This window comes from Macrotis lagotis, chromosome 4 (genome assembly GCF_037893015.1).
Source record: "Macrotis lagotis isolate mMagLag1 chromosome 4, bilby.v1.9.chrom.fasta, whole genome shotgun sequence".
Lineage (NCBI taxonomy): Eukaryota > Metazoa > Chordata > Mammalia > Peramelemorphia > Peramelidae > Macrotis > Macrotis lagotis.
This window is the reverse complement of record NC_133661.1, coordinates 94,335,975-94,354,757: the sequence shown is the minus strand read 5'-3', so window position 1 is coordinate 94,354,757 and position 18,783 is coordinate 94,335,975. Positions and strand designations below refer to the sequence as shown.

At 32.1% G+C, this 18,783-nt stretch overlaps 1 protein-coding gene across 2 annotated transcripts in view; it reads right to left on the bottom strand.

The window, feature by feature from the left end:
* Positions 1-18,783, bottom strand: part of FAM204A (family with sequence similarity 204 member A) — a 37,417-nt gene that overhangs the window by 7,780 nt on the left and 10,854 nt on the right. For both annotated transcript variants that reach the window (XM_074233554.1, XM_074233555.1), the window contains exon 6: positions 12,775-12,864. In XM_074233554.1, the coding sequence (XP_074089655.1) occupies positions 12,775-12,864 (90 nt within the window). The remainder of the gene's footprint in view (positions 1-12,774; positions 12,865-18,783) is intronic.

Here is an 18,783-nt window from a genome sequence, read left to right as displayed (position 1 = left end):
ATTTTCTGCAACTTTCAAAACTTTGCACAAATGTTGACATGTTTAATTTGTAATAACATGTAGTTAGGGCTTTTATGCAACTAAGAGACAGAATAATAGAATTAAATTTTAGATAATAAGTTCAGAATGCCCTTTAACCATTCCATCATTTCATAAGATATATTTTATACAAAATGCAGGAGAAGATGCATAGTCATATTGATCTTGTCATCAATGAACACCTGAGAGATATCCCAACTCTTTGTATGTTATCAAATAAATAGAAAGGAATTCATCCTTTTAAGCATTGGTTTTAATGGAATCATTACCTTCCTTGTTACAGAATGTAACTTAATTTCATTATGGGTTCACGTATACATGTATATGTATTTTACAACAACTTACAATAAATATGACTCATAATGATCCTTCTGGATTTCAAAATGCATTCCATTGGTTTGAGTGTTTTAAAAAATATATCAAAATCTTATGAATTGCTCAGTTAAATGATTTATGAAATGCCAATACTATGTGGTTTTTGAAATGGAAACAGTACTCTTTCAATCATGTACTCAACATTGAAATCACTGGGTAATACTTCGTACAGCATCTACATTAATTATGGTTATGAAGACTTCAAATTATATGTATACTACATTATTCTACAGCAGGGGGATAAAGATATTTTATTATTTAAGTCACTATTAGATATAGACCTTTGTATTCAAGCAACTTCTATTCATTGGGGGGGGGAGCACTAAAAAATTAACCATAAGCTGTTAGATGCTTTACATAGTCCCCTCATAAGAAAGACAGTTTTTTAAAAAAGAACTGTAGTACTGTTTTCAGCAATTTCTTTATCTCTGTTCTTCTAAGTAAGAAAGCTTATTAACAAGCTTTGAACTTAAAATCACATTTACAATAATGTGCCATCAACAGTTTTATAAGCTAATTAGAAAAAGATTAATTAATGACTGGCTGCTAATAAAATGGCAATCATGAAGAAAGAAACCAAGGGTGCTAAGCTTCAACTACCACCAATTAAGAGCTAATTACAAACAAATTATATATGTGTTTTGCTGTGGGCTTTAATTTACTAAAATGGTTTTAATTAAAAGAGAAAACATGCTGATTAATTGAACTGCAGAAAAAATCTACAGTATAAACTGTGCTTTGTCTGTCTCTTTAATTAGACTTGTAACATCTGAAATCTTTTTTTTAAGGTTTGTTAAAAGCACAGATAAACATAATTAAAAGGGAGCATAAGAAATGCCATTCTAGGTGATCACCCAATCATATACCAAAGGTTAGAAGAAAACATTTTTGATAAAAGGAGATTTTTGAAGCATACCCTGAAGTCTGAGAAAAAGACTCATTCTTAAGTAGAAATGTAGATTTTAAAAAATATTGCCATATTCTAACTTTTATGCTAAATAATTAAAGTTCTTAAGAAGGGATTTTAAAAAAACCTTTAAGTTACATGCAAAGGAATGTAACCAAGCCCTTACTTGAATACAGTTCTATCAGTCTCTATTTGCTATGCTGAAAAGATCACCTTCTAATTAAATAATAGAGGATTTTGTAGGACTTGTTGAACATGTTATAGCCCAAGGACAGAAGAAACCCAAAGGTGAGAAATGAACTAACCTTTTACGAGTCTTCTGTTCAATGGTAAGAGCAAATAATAACTAATAGATGAACACATTCTAAGAAGCACTGAAATGATCAAAGTCAAATGAAAAGTGATCCAACATATGATCTCATACTCTCTCTCTCTCTCTCTCTCTCTCTCTCTCTCTCTCTCTCTCTCTCTCTCTCTCTCTCTCTCTCTCTCTCACACACACACACACACACACACACCCATCCCCACAGACCCCTTCTTATAGCTCTATCCTACAAAGAAAATGAAGTTTCTGGTCAGTGAAGAGTTTATCCTATAGCTTCCTCACTCCTTCCCCCCAATTTACTAGGTTCCTTCTTGTCCAATGCTCCCCATTACCACACCTAAAAGAAGCTCTTTAAATTTTATTTCTTAATAGAAATTACTACAAACCTTGAGGAGATACATCCAGTTAAGAAAGATTACATCTCGTAAAAATAATAAATCAGATGTCTCTCAACAGGGTGATTAAAGATCATCTGTTAACTTTTTATATGTACTGGTCATTTAAAAATCTTTAAAAACAATCTTTTACAATAAAAGTAAACTATACATAGGATATTCATTAGCATCATAAGACTTTGCAATCTATTTTCCTCTCACAAAAACGTGCAATTAGAGATTTCATATTTTAAATACTGCATGTACAAGTCAATTTACATTTAATATATTTCACAGTATTTACTCAATTTTAAAGGAGAGAGAAATCACAATTGTTAAGAAATAAGAAAGATATCTGATACCATTATAATTTTAGAGACAATGAAAATTCTATAATAATTTAATTGGGATATATTCTTCAGTTTCATATTTAAACAAAATATTTTTATTCTGGAAATATTGGCTATCAGTATATTTTACATGTAGGAAATATGCATTAAAAAAGATGAGAAAACAATTTGCTGCTTTGATTTTAGGATGGACTTCCAACAAAATAATAAGCCTGCTTAACTGAATTATTTGACTTTAGTTCTCCTATTTTATCCACTTCTCTTAGTCATAAAAATTGCCTTAGAAATATCACTTACTTAAATGTCAAAAGCAATCTTATAGTTTATCATTTTAACAGAATTATTCATGTTTAGAAGAAATGAAATAACATTAAAAAATGTCAATACTATGAAGTATAATGTAAAATTATTTAGGAAGTTTCTGCCTTCATGTTTAGAGAAAGAAACATCAATATCATCACAAAAATAAGAAAACAAAACCAAAAGATCTGCATTAAGCAGAATATTGTCAGGGTCACTCATGATCATGTACTCATACAGAGACACACACATATACCCCAAAACTTACCTTCCTCAGAGAGGAGTATCTTCTACACTAAGATAATGTTCCATAGCTTTACCATACACCTCAAATCAGATAATTTTCACAGTTAATGTGAAATTGTTCTAAAAATAATGTATAATGTAGTTCACAAAGTCTAGGCTGGAAAAAAAAAAAGCATGTGTCCTAATCTTCAGAACATTTAATTCACATGAGTATTAAAAACAACCTAATCATGTTGTGCTTAAGGTCAAAAATATTTTTCCTATCCTATTTAAAAAAGGTCGGCATTACTTCTTTACCATAGGATTTGTTACTGAAGAAAATACATTCTGGCAAAGTGAAAATAATAGACAAACATTTCTATTTTCCTAGCTATATTTTAAAAATCAATGACAATAACTGAGTTTTTTTTAATATTTATTCTTGAGATACCTTAGTTAATGCTAAATAATTATTTTGCTCTACAGGACAAAGGTTGGAAATTTTATCATTAAAGAGACGGGGAGTAAGTCATTGCCTTAGGTACTCATTTATATAAATTCAAGCAATAAGAGCTTTAAAATACTTTATCATATCTTTCTCCTTAATCAAAAGCTTTCAGCTCTGGCACAGATGGTAGTGGATTACAAGAGAGAGTATCAAAAGTATGAATATTAATACTTTGTAAAAATGTAAAAGGGACAAGACCTCTTTCTAGGATGCACAGGAGTATTACCTATTTACAATGCTATATATAATGCACAAGTTCTTATCTTTTTTGAATAGTGAATTAAGTTTGGCTAGTGCTTTGAAGAAACACTTCTATTTCAATAATCTATGGAATTAAGTATTAAGTTATGTTATTAAGTAAGTTATGGGGTAAAATCTAAATAAACTTTAAGAAGTTCAATGGCAGCAAGTCAGAGATGGAGTATGTTTATGTGATAAACTATTATATTCTCTTTCTTTGGTCATTCTATTTCTAACACCATATTAATAAAACTGAAATCAATCTTAGCAGTACATTAACTGAGTAGAGGTGTCACTCATTTGATAATAGAAACTCACTATTCTGTTGCTAAATAAAAAGTTGGTTTTGATCTACATCAAACTGATATGCACAAACCAAGAGGAAAAATTCTGCTTCCAAAATTTACTATTCAACCTAACTGATTTCTTCTTTTTAATTAAATCAAGACTTTATTAGAAATTTAAAAGTTTGTCATTGGCTGTTATGAAATTAGAATAAACAATTTAAAGGTAGCAGCTTTTTCTGTCAAAGAAAATCAAGGGGAAGAATTTCAAAGTTAGATTTTACTAGAACACTTCTTACTACACACAATAGAATATGCCACGGAGATTTCAAGTAAGTAGATTACCAAAGCAATTAGGTATGTAATAGTTAAAACTAAAAAACCCCTCAGGATCTTTAAAAATTAGAATGGTTCAATATGTAAGACACAAAAAAGAACAAGGTCATATATTTCACTTCTGCATATCCTCTCTTATTTACAACTCTCCCCTTTTCAAAATAAAAAATACTATGAATTTAAGTGATAGCCCCAAAATATCCTACAATGGGAAAAAAAAACAACCAAAAAACCTTTCCACAATACAAACAAGGCTTTAGATGTGTGCATTTGAGCCTTTCCTCCTCAAAAAATGGTGAACATCCCTAATGTTATCATGATTTAAAGGCGCTCTAATTTTTTTTGGGGGGGGGAATCTCTTGTGATGTTACAATGACAGCACATTGACAACATTATTTTGACAAAACATGTTTTTCAGGATATATTTTCAAGAGATATTTTCTGTCATGGATTTATTTTTGGTTTCATTTTATTTTCCAATGCTGGTGAGACCCTATCATTTTCACAGGCTTATAAATGTTATACATCAAAAATTAGTTTCACTTATTATGGCAAGAAAAGGCTTGAAGAACTCTGAGATCTATGCCTCACGGCCCAGGCTTTATCAGTAGGCCCCAGTCACTGCTCTTGAAAAAGAAAATAGTACCAAATAAAAACCAATACACCTGACTTCCAAAAGGACATCCACCAAGAAGTAACATACACATTCTACTTTAAAAGGGTTACGCCTTAAACATACAATTATTAACTTTACAAAATCCCAACCTTAATGTTCATTAAGGAAAATAAGAAAAATTAAATCTCTGGGTATATATGAATAATTCAACCTTGATTACTTTAGTTATTCCTTATGAGTGCTTAATTAACATGACATAAGCATCTTTCCCATGTCTGCTTCAGACCAACAACAAACATTTTCCAGATGTTTTTTCCACTTATCCATGGAAAATTTACACAGTCCAAATTAGATGAACTCAAAAAAAAGTTTTTTAAAAATTAGAATTCTTTAATCACAAACCGAATAAATTGAATTTACTTTTGAGAACAAAGTGTTATGTTTGTATCAAGGGGAAAAACAAATTTGAAAAAAATCTTTACAATCCTTCTATATGGAGATCAGAGGATGAAAAGTATCAAGTGCTGCAAAAGCAATCCTATTTGTCATAAACCATGCCAACGAAGTAATGCCTTTTAAACTAAACACATTTGTGAAGAGTAAAAATATCAAGTCAATGGCATATAATTCCCATTTTAAAAGCAGTATGAAAGAGAATAAAAAACTACTGAGGTGTAAAATAACAATTTCTGAAAGCTTTTAAAATTTGTCAATGGTAGATAGTTCAATTTTTTAAAAAATTTACAAAAAAAGTCTTAAGCCTGAAAAATTAAAAAAAAAACACAAAAATCTAAACATTCTATGTCCTCAGTAGGATTGTGTTCTAGGGCAAGGATAGGAAAAAGAAGAGAATGCAACACATGTACATATCAAAAAAAAAATAATTTGGGGAAGAAGAGAGATTACTAGAGGATGATGGAACATTTTCCAATGAAAGTCACACTTGAGCCAAATTTTAAAGGAAAACACATACATTATGAAAAGTGTATATACAATTGTGAAAAGTGTATATACGAATGCCCAGTAGGCAAGAAATGAAAAATCAAAGAGTCTAGTCTGAATGCTCCTTAGAGTACACAAAGAGAAATAATGTGAAAAAAGGAGAGAAAGGTAGATTACAATCCCAGATGAGGATATTAAATGCCAATCTAAGGAATTCATATTTCTGAATTTCATAATTTTGAAAATTTTTGATCAGAGTAGTAATATTATTAGACTATGTGCCTTAAGATTATTTTGGTGATCACAAGATTTGACAGGGAAGAGATTATAAATGCAGAAGCTATTAGAATAGCCTAGATTAGTGGTGTCAAACAAAAAAGGAAAACAGGTCCCTGGAGGCATCACAGTGACTTAAAAAAACTACAAATTCACATTATCTATGTTGCATTATTCTTTATTTTATTTAACATTATAATCCTTGGGTCAATGATGGATTGTTTTCAAAAATCGAACTAAGAATTTGTCAAATTCTAGTATAGATGATGAGGGCATATACTACATATTCCCCACTCAATGCAATCCATTCTATGGCATATATATATATTATGTGGACCTGTTATTCTGCTCTTCTTACTTGAGACCCTGACTTAACCTCTCCAGGTTTTAGTTTCTACTTCTATAAAATGAGGGGAAGCAATAAGATCATGTGAGATGACTTCTAAAGTTCCTTTTTCTGTTTTAGATGCCATGATTCTATTAGTTAACTGGTAGCTTCATTAGATATACAGATGTTGGGGATGAAGGATGGGTTTATGAGTCAAGATGATAAATTCTGATTTAAATATGCTGAATTTGAGATGGTGCTGGAGCATCTAGCAGAAATGTCTAGCAGGAACTGGCAAGGTGGGCTTTGGAAATCAAATAAAGGCTGGATATATAGATTTGGGAATTATTTGTATAGAGATAATAGCTAATAGAAGCTGAGGTAGAGTGCAAACAAGGACACTTGGGTATCTATGCACAAGCTTTGCTTTATTTTTTTCCAAAAATATTCCAATAACTATTACAACATAACTGATTTCCTTTGCAATCCTATGTATCTTAAACTATGTGCTTAAAAATGTCTATGAAATGGTCAATAGACCTTAGAGAAGAGAAATTAAAGATGAACTCAAAGCACTCAATACCCTGAGGGACATCCATGATGGGTTTTTTTCAGGGGAGGAAAGTGATTAATGAGGGGGAAAGAAGAACAAGGAAGGAAATCTAAATGATGAATTAGCAAAAAGACCTAAGAGCTTTTAGATAAATGACAAGAGAACAGAATTTGGTCAAGAATTAAGTCTGAGAAAAGGCTATAAGATTTAATAATTAAGAAGTCATTGTTAAATTTAAAGACTGCATAGGGTAAGAAGACAGAGTCTGAGAGATTGTTGAGAAATGACTGGTGAGGAAACATATGCTTCAGGAGAGTGGACTCTTCTAGGAGGTTGGTTATAATAAGGAGAAGTTATAAAATACCAGAGTGAAGAAATGACAGAGAAACATTTAAGGAGGTAGGGAGACATGGGCATGTTTGTATCTAGCAGGGTATGAAATAGGAAAAAAGAAAGAGAGAGAGAGAGAGAGAGAGAGAGAGAGAGAGAGAGAGAGAGACAGACACTAAGTATTTCAAGGATCACACAGCTACTAAGTATCTGAGGTCACATTTGAACTCAGGTCTTTCTTATTCCAGGTCCTTCCAGAGTCTGGGCACAAATATAAAATATTACTTTTATAGGCTGAAAAGTAGGGTCTAAGGTTCTAAAGAACATTGTAGAAAAACAAATAAAAGACTACTAAATTTGAAATCAACTTATATGGATTCAAATTCAAATATATTATTAATTTATATAACATTAGGCAAATCACAATCTCCCTAGTCCTTGTTTTCTTCAGTCTGCAAAAAAAAGTGAGTTAGACTAGATCTAACTAAGGTCTTTTCCAGCTATAAATCTATGACCCTAATAAGAAAGAAAATAGAAAAAATAGCTGCAAAAACAGTAGATAGCTGGTAAGTGAAGCATTGGGTGCAAGCTACAGAAGGCAGATTTTTAGACTTGATGTAAAAAAAAAAGCTTACAGCTTTTTCCAAAGTCTTAAGCTTTTAAAATATTTAATCTTCATAATTATACAGCAAAACATTATTATATTATATAATGAAATTATCATATTTAACAATAATTAATATTAATATTTAAGCCACTGGTGCTTTAAATTGCACTATATAATCAAATTATTCAGGATTTAACCTCAAACAATGCTTGATTCACAATCTTCTTGTTTGTTTTTGCAAGGCAATGGGATTAAGTGACTTGCCCAAGGTCACACAGCTAGGTAATTATTAAGTGTCTGAGGCCAAATTTGAACTCAAGTCCTCCTGACTCCAGGGTTGGTGCTCTATCCATATTCACAATCTTTAAAGTATTTCAGCAAGACTAACTTTCAGTAGTAATGCTGAAAGTAAAGTAAATAAAGTAAATAAGTAAGCAAAGTAAAATAAAGAACTGGAGGTAAATCTAACATTGATTTCCATATTATTCAAGTGGGAAGGAAAAGTTAAGAAAAGAGGAAGGGAATAAATACATTTTACGATTGAGGAAACTGAGACAGGTTAAGTGACTTTCTCAGAGCCACACAACTACTAAGTCTCTGAGACTACATTTGAACACAAGTTTTCTTGACTCCAGGATCAGTACTCTATTTGCTGTCCCAGCTACACATCATTAAAGACAGGGAACATGTATTATTCATATTTGTAATTCCCTAAAAGTCTAACATAATCTTCTTCCTACTCAATGTTTATCCATATACTTGGGGTTTCCATTTCCATTTTGTGGTTCCCTAAAATACATTTACTTAAATCAAACTATTCAACTCTACCAATCTGAACTTTCATTCTACCTCACTCATACATAGGGATGGTCATATAATTTGCTTTTATAATTGCTTTCATTATTCATTATGAGACAGGTTTCATATTCACATATAAATTTTTCATCTGAACATAACCACTTATTTCTTCTCTTTTTGAATATCATGCTTACTAAACCTAAATTCTAATCTTCACTGAAAACTCTCAATCATTTCATCCCTTCCTGTTTCCCTAGGATATCACCCTTGCTCTGGGTACTCTCTCCCTTCAAAATCTTATCCCTTTGGTCAATAGTCATTATCCTCTATTCTTGGATTCCCTCAATGCATCCCAGTCACCTCTAATCTAAGCTGCAGAAAGTCACACAACTACTAAATGTAATCTACTAAAAATTTATGTTAACCTTGTCTCACCTGGATCCTCACTACCCCAATCTTTTACACTCCCCTAGTAAGACCTCAACACTATCCAAAGCAGTTGGTCAAAAAGGCATTTTCCCTCCCTCTCTTACTCCTTAACAGAGAACTTTGCTTCAACTTTCACTGAAAAAATTTATACTAATCTATCTCAAGTTCCCTCCCATACTCAAATCCACACTTCAGCCACAACCTTCATTAAAAAAAAAATATTGATGTCTTTTGTTTTTACATAACCTGCATTTCCCAAGGTATCTTGCTCCCACATCCCCACAAGCCATGCCTTATAATAAAGAATAAAGGGGGGGGAGTTCAGTAAAATTATTATGTTGAAAAAACCTGGCCTTATCATCTCTTAATCTTTCCTTTGTTCTTGTCTGAAAGGCTAAGTTACTACTCCTCCTTGCCATTCATTTCCCAGCTACTCTACATGTGACCTTGATCCCATTCCCTCCTATTTATTCTAGAAGATCAACTTTTCCCACCACTATTTCTCTCCTCCCCCATTTTTCAACCTTACCTAGTCAACAGGCTTATTCTTTGCTGCTCCCATCCTAACTCATATCCTTTAGAAAACCCTTCCTAACCTTAACATTTCCTTTAGGTGATTATTTTCTTTATCTGATGTCTCTGACAGCTGAATTCCAACAAAGTGCTGCTGCCAACACTCAATGACTTCATTTTCTCATTTTCTACTCACTTCTTAATCCCACAACATCTGACTTCCAACTCAAACTGATTTAAGATCTTCAATGATCTCTTCATGCTAAATCCAAAACTTTTTTCCAGTTTGGATCTTTCTTTGACCTCTCTGCAGCATATGATACTACTGACCATCAAGCTTCTACTAGACACTCTTCTCCTTTCTAGGTTTTCATGACTCTGTACTGCCCAGGTTCTCATTTTGTCTGACTACTCATTCTCAATCTCCTTTGCAGGATCATTACTTCCAGTTCTCACAATTGAATGACCCCTTAGGCCTTTGTCCTAGGCTCCTTTTCCCCTCTGGGTGATCTCTTCAGGTTCCAAAAGTCATCTTTATGCAGATTACTATAAAATCTACATATTCAATCCTTGGCAGTCATTTTAAACCTGCAAATGCAACTGGTTATCTCCAATTGGATTCCCCAAAGCTTCTCAAACTCAACATTTCTTAAATAGAAATCATCTTTTCCCGTAGAAGCAACTTTCTTCCTAATTTACCTATTTATACTCATGATTCCAACATTCTTTTAGTCCCCAAGTTTGAAATCAGAGACTTTATCAACTCTTGTCTTATTCACTTGTATCCTAATTGCCAAGTCTTTCAATTTTCAAAATTTCAAATTTCAAAATTCCTCAGACCTGTCCCATTCTTGAGAATGCTACAATTACTAAAGTTCAAGTTAATCCACATCATTCCTCTGATCCAAAAATTCTAGTGGCTCTCTGCTACCAAGAGATAAAAACAGTCTCTTCTGCCTGATATTTAAAGTCCTTCACAAGGGGTTCTGGCCTTCCTTTCCAACCCATTCACACATTCTACATACCAAATTCACCTTCTTTGTGCTCCCATGTAGTCTTGAGCCAAACAGGACATACTATTTGCTGTACAAAACAGCCCCCAGATGCTTGTGGTCATTTTAGCTTACAGATGACAAATGATGGTGACTCTACTGGACATTTCTACCCAAGCCCTTCCTTCCTAATGTAATAACAGTGTCCTTGTCACTAGTACTAAGGGACTGAGCTGCAGAGGTCCCCCCTTGCCTCCTTGTCTTGAGAGTGGAGTTCAGGAATCATATATAAGCTTTTCAGAATTAGCCAGAATACTGTACCACCAATATTTACATTTTTCCCCTATGAAAATCATACTCTAAATTGCTAATGGTTTAACTGTAAATGAACTTTTAGAATACAATCAATTTTTAAAATGAGGGTTGCTTGTAGTATTTCCCAAACTGCTAGACAAACCACAAAATCAAAAGCTATTTTTTTTTAATATTCAAGACTTAGGGTTACTTTATACTCTAGACTTATGGCATGAGGAATCCCATTAAGGTAAACCAATAACTTATTGAATTGCCTAGACACTAGGAGATTAAAATGACTTGTCATTTGCCATGGAGCTGAGAATCCATCATAGTAGAATTTGAACTTCTTTTAGCTTAAATTTAGTGAAAGGCTAATAAAGAAGTAAAATGTACAAAAATACTATTTAAAATATTTTCCAAAGAATAAACCAATGGAAGAAAAAGAAGGGAAAAAATGAATTATTTTGTTTTTAAAAAATATAAAATGGTTAAAAACAGATTAATATAAATATCACTATATCCAAATAGTATGCAGTACCCAGTACAGCCAAGATATGGCCCACCTCAAAATATAAAAGATAAAGCCTAGCAACCAGCTTGTCACATATCTTAGTAGCACAACTCACTTAGATAGGAAAATAAGTGTTTTTTTAAATGTTGTTTCTGAAGAGTTTATATACTAAAAATACTACCCCTTATTTCAAAAGAAGTTGCTTAAAATGACTTTATTACTTCCTATGTCTCTGTTCACACTAAATTAACCTTCATGTCTCTTTAGTACAGTGACTCCAAGAAAGGTAGGAGAAAAGTGAACTCAATATTTAAGATGACCTTCCATTATCTAATTCTGCTGAGTCCACCACCAATCAGTGCAGCTACTGAAGAACCAAAAGTAAAGTTCTAGCAGCTAATGTTAGTTTTAAAACTTAATTTCAGTATGAAATTTAATAAATAAAGTTTTGTTCATCAGATTTCCATTTAGAAAATGATCATAAAGAATGAACAGTAAGGTAGATTAAAATATTTTCCATAAGAGATCTACTATTCTAGTTTGGAAAAGTAAAACAATGGTTTGGCTATATTTTTTCACTAAATTTACCTATTCACTGGACACCAGGTGAACACAGTCTAAGAGGGAGCCAAATGGGTAAGTCAGTCATTTAATGTATTACAAATTAAACACAAGGATTTAGTCTGCAACTATATTTTTTTAAGCACTAACAAAATGAAAAAGAGTTTTACAGAAGGCTGTCAGATATCATGTGATCTTTACTCCTGATAGGTAAGCAACCCCTATTTGTGACCCTGCCTATCATATCTTTAGAAAGAGAGAAAACTGCCTTTTCCCCAACAATGAAAGTTAAATGGGGTTAAAGAAGCAAATGGGAAAGGAAGGCTAACCTTTTGATCATGAAGGGAAAAAAAGATCTACTTGCTTATGGGATTATGAGGAAAGAACCAGTTCTGAAATAAGATTTATACCAAATTGATCTAAAAACAAAACTATAACAACATAATTCTACATTTCAAAATAACATAAAAACTATAGACTAAATGACAGTACTGAAAATGTTAATTATATTTTCTTTATTATATAAATATTTTCTTTATTTTCCAATTATATACAATAGTAGTTTCTACCTATCATTTTCTGGTAATGTTTTGAATTTTACATTTTTTCCCCACCCTCCCTTCTCTCCCACCACCAACAGAAGACAATCTGATAATCTTTACATTGTTTCCATGTCATACACTGATCAAAACTGAATGTTTAACTATATTTTCCTACAAACTTTAATAATGAACAGAAGTTTAAAATTTTTTAATTACCTCCCGAGTAGCTAAGCTATTACTGAGTTCTTCCGCCTTTTCAATATCCCCTTCAGCCACAGCTTTGTCGATGCTCACTTCAAGACCTGACTGAAAAGAAAACAAATTTTAAATTAAGGCCATTATTATGAAAAAAATAATAGGAAAATGACTTAATATTCCTAAGAAAAACTGTTTACTGGATGTAGATTCTTGACAAAGATTTATGCACAATGTTGGAGATTCTTAATCAAAGAGCTATACACAGTTTCATGGGACTGAAATATTAAAATATATCTTGTACCATTAAGAGTTTTTAAAAAGTGCTTGAACATAAACTACCATATTAGCTTCACCTCATCTACAGTTAGTACATACACATATACAGAGAAATATATTTCATGGATTAATTTATACCTGTAAACAATTTTATCCCCAGATGTGGCTTGCCTGGTCCATTTTGATCTTGCTTTGACATTTTAAAACTGTTATAAAGGAAAACAACGATCACTTTCTTTTATAGTTCTCAAATCTTTTAAATGAAAGAGCTAACTTACTGAGCAGATGTGGTTGAAAAAGTCCTGGATTTACAAGAACCCAGAACATGAGTTCTAGCTTCACCCCTCCTTAGCAGAGTGAGTTTCAGAATCCTAACTTCTCTTGAGACCCACTAATATATACATCTGGGTTGAGGTTGTCATCCTGCCCTACCTCACCAACTAGAATATAAATTCTTTCAGAACAATGACTGGGTCATTTCTTGAATTTCCAGCATCTTCTTGCACACAGTAAACCCTTAATAAATTTTGTTGAATTTAAGTAAAAGAATAATTATAATTATTATAGATCATATGTAATTATATAATAATAATTATTATTATTATTATAGATTATAAATTATTATAGATCATAAAACATCCATGGGAGCCATCCCACTAAGGAAGTCCTACATAGGAGCCACATCTGCTCAATAAATTCCACTAAGCAATTAGAATTAGTTAAGTGGGGAAAAATTCTCTTTCTGCCTAATATCCACCAAAATAAGAATGTAAAATTCTTACCACTCCTCTCCCATATAAAAAGTAAATCTCAATTTGGACTGTAAATATGCAAACAAATGCCAGTTAAGCGAGAACAAATAATACTTCACTAAATTCAATAAAAGGTTTTAAGTATTTAAGATTTTAAGATTTAAGGTTTTAAGATTTGTGCTGAGCAACATGGAGTCTACAGACTTTGGATAAGATACTGTCCCTATGTCATGGAGCTAGTGAAGGAATTTTAGTAAAAAACATGACACACCACTAATGAGGTTATCAGTGTTCTAGAAAGTGTGGCAAAGATAAGCCAGTCAGTGAGAGGGATGCCAAACCAGACCCTTGGAGTCAGAGGCTGGACTTCCTTCTACCACACCGGGGGCTTCTCCACATAAAGTGATGGGGACACATAGAAGGTGTCCTGTCTGATAGTGAGGGCATCATTAGGACCCAGTCTCTGAATCAGGCTAAGAAGTGGGATGGCATTCCAGGCCCAGAGGCTAGACAAGTAAAGGCAGAAGAGTAGATTATGTTTAGGGAACCAGAAAGGAAAACTCATATTGATCAAGAACAACCCTGGAAGACCTGTTAGATGTCATCCACTTCTGGAAAAAAAAAACCCTAGGGAAACTGAATGTACACCATGTTCACTTTTTAAAAACTTCTCTTATTTTTTTCCTTACTATCTTAGTCCCAATTCTTATTACACAATGTAACTAATAGGTAAATATGTGAAACACAAATGTACATGAACAACTATTACCAGACTGTTCTCTGCCAAGGAAAGAGGGAGAGGGAAGGGAGAGTGGAAGAAAAATGTGTAACTTAGATGAAAATGTATAACTTGTATAGATGAAAAATTACCATAGCATGTAACTGGAAGAATAAAATAAATATCAATGAAAAAAATTGTTTTAAAAAAGGAATACCTCATATTTATATAATGTCCTCCCTATGGTTTACAAAGTCATTTGACATCTACTGTCATTTGATTAACCAAGTAATGAATGAATGGTTATTAAGGTACCTACTATGTTCACCAAGTACTTTAATATGCCTCATAACAAACTATATCCTCTATATTCTCATTCAATAGATAAGGAAACTGAGGAACATAAGAGGTGACTCACTGAAAATCACAGTTAATAACTGTAATGGGGTTTGAAGCCAGGTCGTTCTGTCTATAAATCTGGCATTCTATCCACACTGCCATTCACTTTGAATGGCTTAAAGACTTCATGTTGGGAAGAAAAGGAGAAATAAGGACAGAAAGATAGATGACATCCGATTTTTTCAAGGATCTTGAACCCAAGACAAAGCAGTATGAACCTGACTGTTGGCAAGAAGGAGGTACTGAAGAATTCTGAGCAAAGAAACATGATTACATCACATATGGTGACTCATTTTTTCCTATTAACACAAGAAGCAAACTGGAAGTGGAAAAAATTAAAAATAGGTTTCTTTCATTGTGCGACTAAAAGTAATGAAAATATTATTTCAAGGGATATTTAGTCATAACACATTGAAATACTAAAGAAAAGTATTTGTGAAAAAATAACCATTAAAATAATTTCACTTTACACATCAAAATCAATTCAGTATGAAGACAATATGACAGGGAAATTCTATGAAGAACTTGCTAAGACCTTCCAAATCAAATCAACACATGCTCTATTATTTGACTCAAATGCAAAGTTGAGGTGAGGAAAGCGGGGGGGGGGGGGGGGTAGGGGAGAAACACATGGCAAAGAATGGTTCAGGAAGAATTGGGGAGATCAAAAACTTGCACATTACATGGGAATCTTACATCATATCATGAATACTTTTGCAATTAATATTCTGAGTAGCAAATAACAGCATAATGAATGAAATAAGCTATATTTTAATAGATGGGAAAAGGTTTAGTATTGATGTGGGAGTAATGTTTGACCATTGATTCATCTGAGCTAAGATCAGAATAACAACAATAATTAGAAAGATGCAAAATCAAAATGACTTGTCCCTCTATATTTTAACAAATTAAAATAAAATGACAAATGTACAACAGAAAAACATTGATATTAATTATGCTAATTTCATCCATAAGTTTAACTAATATAAATGTTGTTCCAAGGAGAACAAATAAAGTACCTTGATCAGAAAAACATCTGACTTATTTGCTAAACCCAGACAAAAAACTGTCAAAGATAACAGCCTAAAGAAATTCGTTTGTAAAATCTTATTAAGAAGGATGATGGATGAGTATAATACTCTCATTAAGCAAAGAGAAGCAGTGAAGGATAAAACCAGTTTAAAGAAAGCTTGGCAAGATAACCAACTAAACAAAGTCATACTAAAACCTTTTAAGGACAGAAATGGAAAGACTAGAAATTGAAGAAAAATGGAAAAAATTTGCAAAAACATTTTTTAGCAAACAATTTTTTTATTATCACATTGGAACAATAAGCTTGGATATTAGCATCAGGTTCAGATATGTATTTAGAGGAGGAAAAAGTGGTAGTAAAGAGAACTATGAAAAGTACAGTTGCTCAGTGGGACCAAGTATATATATCAAGGTAATCCATATTGAATGTTATAAAACCGAAAAGGCATGGAGGAATGCAAGGCATATAAAGAAGGAAAAAAGGCCAAATCAACAAAACTAAAACCTTATTAATGTTTTTTAAATGGTGACCAAGAGTCCAGTAATAAACTACCACTCTAGATGTCCACTGTCTCCATCTCTAAATATATCTTTATAAGAATCTATATACAAATGTATGCATAAAGGTATCCTCAATGATGGATGGGGTAGTAGGCTTCTGCAACTGATATTTAACAATGGAATAACATCTTGTTTTCATGGCAATATGGGGGACCAGGGATGTCTTTAGTCAGGTGATATGGCAAAAAATGCTTTTTTATCCATGAAATAAGATCTTCTATCATAACAATTACAGTACCTAAACTCATGGAGAATATACTATTTGGATCATTAAATTCTACTAAAATACAATAAAATGGTCAGTCAAAAACTAGCTTTCCTTTCATTTTTGAAGGTCCACAGTAGTCTAACATCTAAACACAGTCCCCAATCTTCAGTTTTTCATTTTAGTCATTCTAAAAAGCATTCTTTCACCTGTTTTATTTCATAAAACAAAAGAATTCTGAAAACTGTTCCTTGTTCTCTCTTAATCCATTCACAACTAGGCTCAAGATATAAGAGTATCTCTAGTAACTTAAAGATCCAGAGACCTAGTTCTGGTTAACATCAAAAACTTAAATATGCAATTTATATCCCATCCCATATATGTTTGCCTTTGATATTCTATCAAAAATGTTAATTGCTATATCAGGAGTCAAATATTCCTTTAAAATGTGCTGCTTCAATCTGCATTAACTGATGCTGAGCGAGATGAGCCAAACCAGAAAAACATTGTACACCCTAATAGCAACATGAGAGTGATGATCAACCTTGAAGGACTTTGCTCATTCCATCAGTACAACAATCAGGGACAATTTTGGGCTATCTGTGATGGAGAATACCATCTGTAAGAATTGTGGAGTTTGCACAAAGACCAAAGACTATTGCCTTCAATTTAGAAAAAAAACCGTTATCTTATTCTGTAATTTTGCTATCTCTTATATTTTATTTTTCCTCCTTAAGGATATGATTTCTCTCTCATCACATTCAACTTAGATCAATGGACATATCCAGTGTATACCATGGAAACAATGTAAAGACTAACAGACTGCTTTCTTTGGGGGGTGGGGGGAGGGACAAGAATAGGGGAAAAAATTGTAAAACTCAAAATAAATAATAAAATCTTTCTTTTAAAAAAAATGTGCTGCTTCCTTACTCAGCCACTGACTAAAAGTCATTATTTAGTAGGGCAGGGGGAAAAAAATCTGTATCTCTCATTTATATCTACCTATATGAAGTGAAGTATTTGCAATAGTTTTCATTTTTAAATTTATGTCTTGATATATAAGAGCTAATAACATACTAATTTCCAAAATATTGTCACCTAAATTTAAGATGGAAGACAGCATGGTACAGTGGCATAAACACTGAACTGGGAACCAGAAAATCTTGAATCTAGCTGAATCTGATTTGCTGATTATGGATCTCATTTCTTCATTTGTAAAATGCAAGACTGCATATTTTCCTCTCATATTAAAAGTATATGACTATGCCAACTAACAGTTGTAACTTGAAGCTCTCATAAAGAATAATTTTGTGTGGTAAAACAATTGTTTTTGTTACCTTTTTTAAAAAGTTTCAATGAGTGATATTTAATACATTAATCTATTTTGTTTTATATCAATTCTGGTTCCTATTTTCTAATATGTTTATATTCTAAGTAGAACAATTTAAAAAATATTAAAAGCCTGTGCTAGACTTATGGGAGTAGCAACCTTACTCTACCAGATCCAGGAAAAAAATAATAAAAAGACGAATATTTGAAGACTCAGTTTGCTAATTTTAAAAATCGTAGACCAAATGTTCTTAATATATATATATATATATATACAGAAGTCATACTATAACAAAAAAAAACTTGTATAACAAAATGCTTTCAAACTGCTGACAAATTTTCTAAACAAAAGAAATTTATAAAGATAACTGAAATTTATATGCCAAATATACTCAACAAATTTATCAGGTAAGTAGTCTATTGAACAAAGTCTTTGTTAGAAACAAGGACAAGGCAAGCTAAAATTCCCTTAACTAAAAATATTAGCTTATATTGAATAATTCCTCTAAAATTCTTTAAAGGTACTGCTAACTTTACAGACCAAATAATTTACAGACCAAATACATTAGACTTTCCAAAGAATACAGAATAAACAAAGTCAATTAAGTATCTTAAAAATGTTTCCAAAATTGGTAAAATTTATTCAAATAAAATTATAATTCTCAATCAACATAATCTATCATTTCATAATTACAGATTAGAGAATTTTAGAACGACTGCTGGAAATAAATTTACATCTGTATTTAATACAAAGA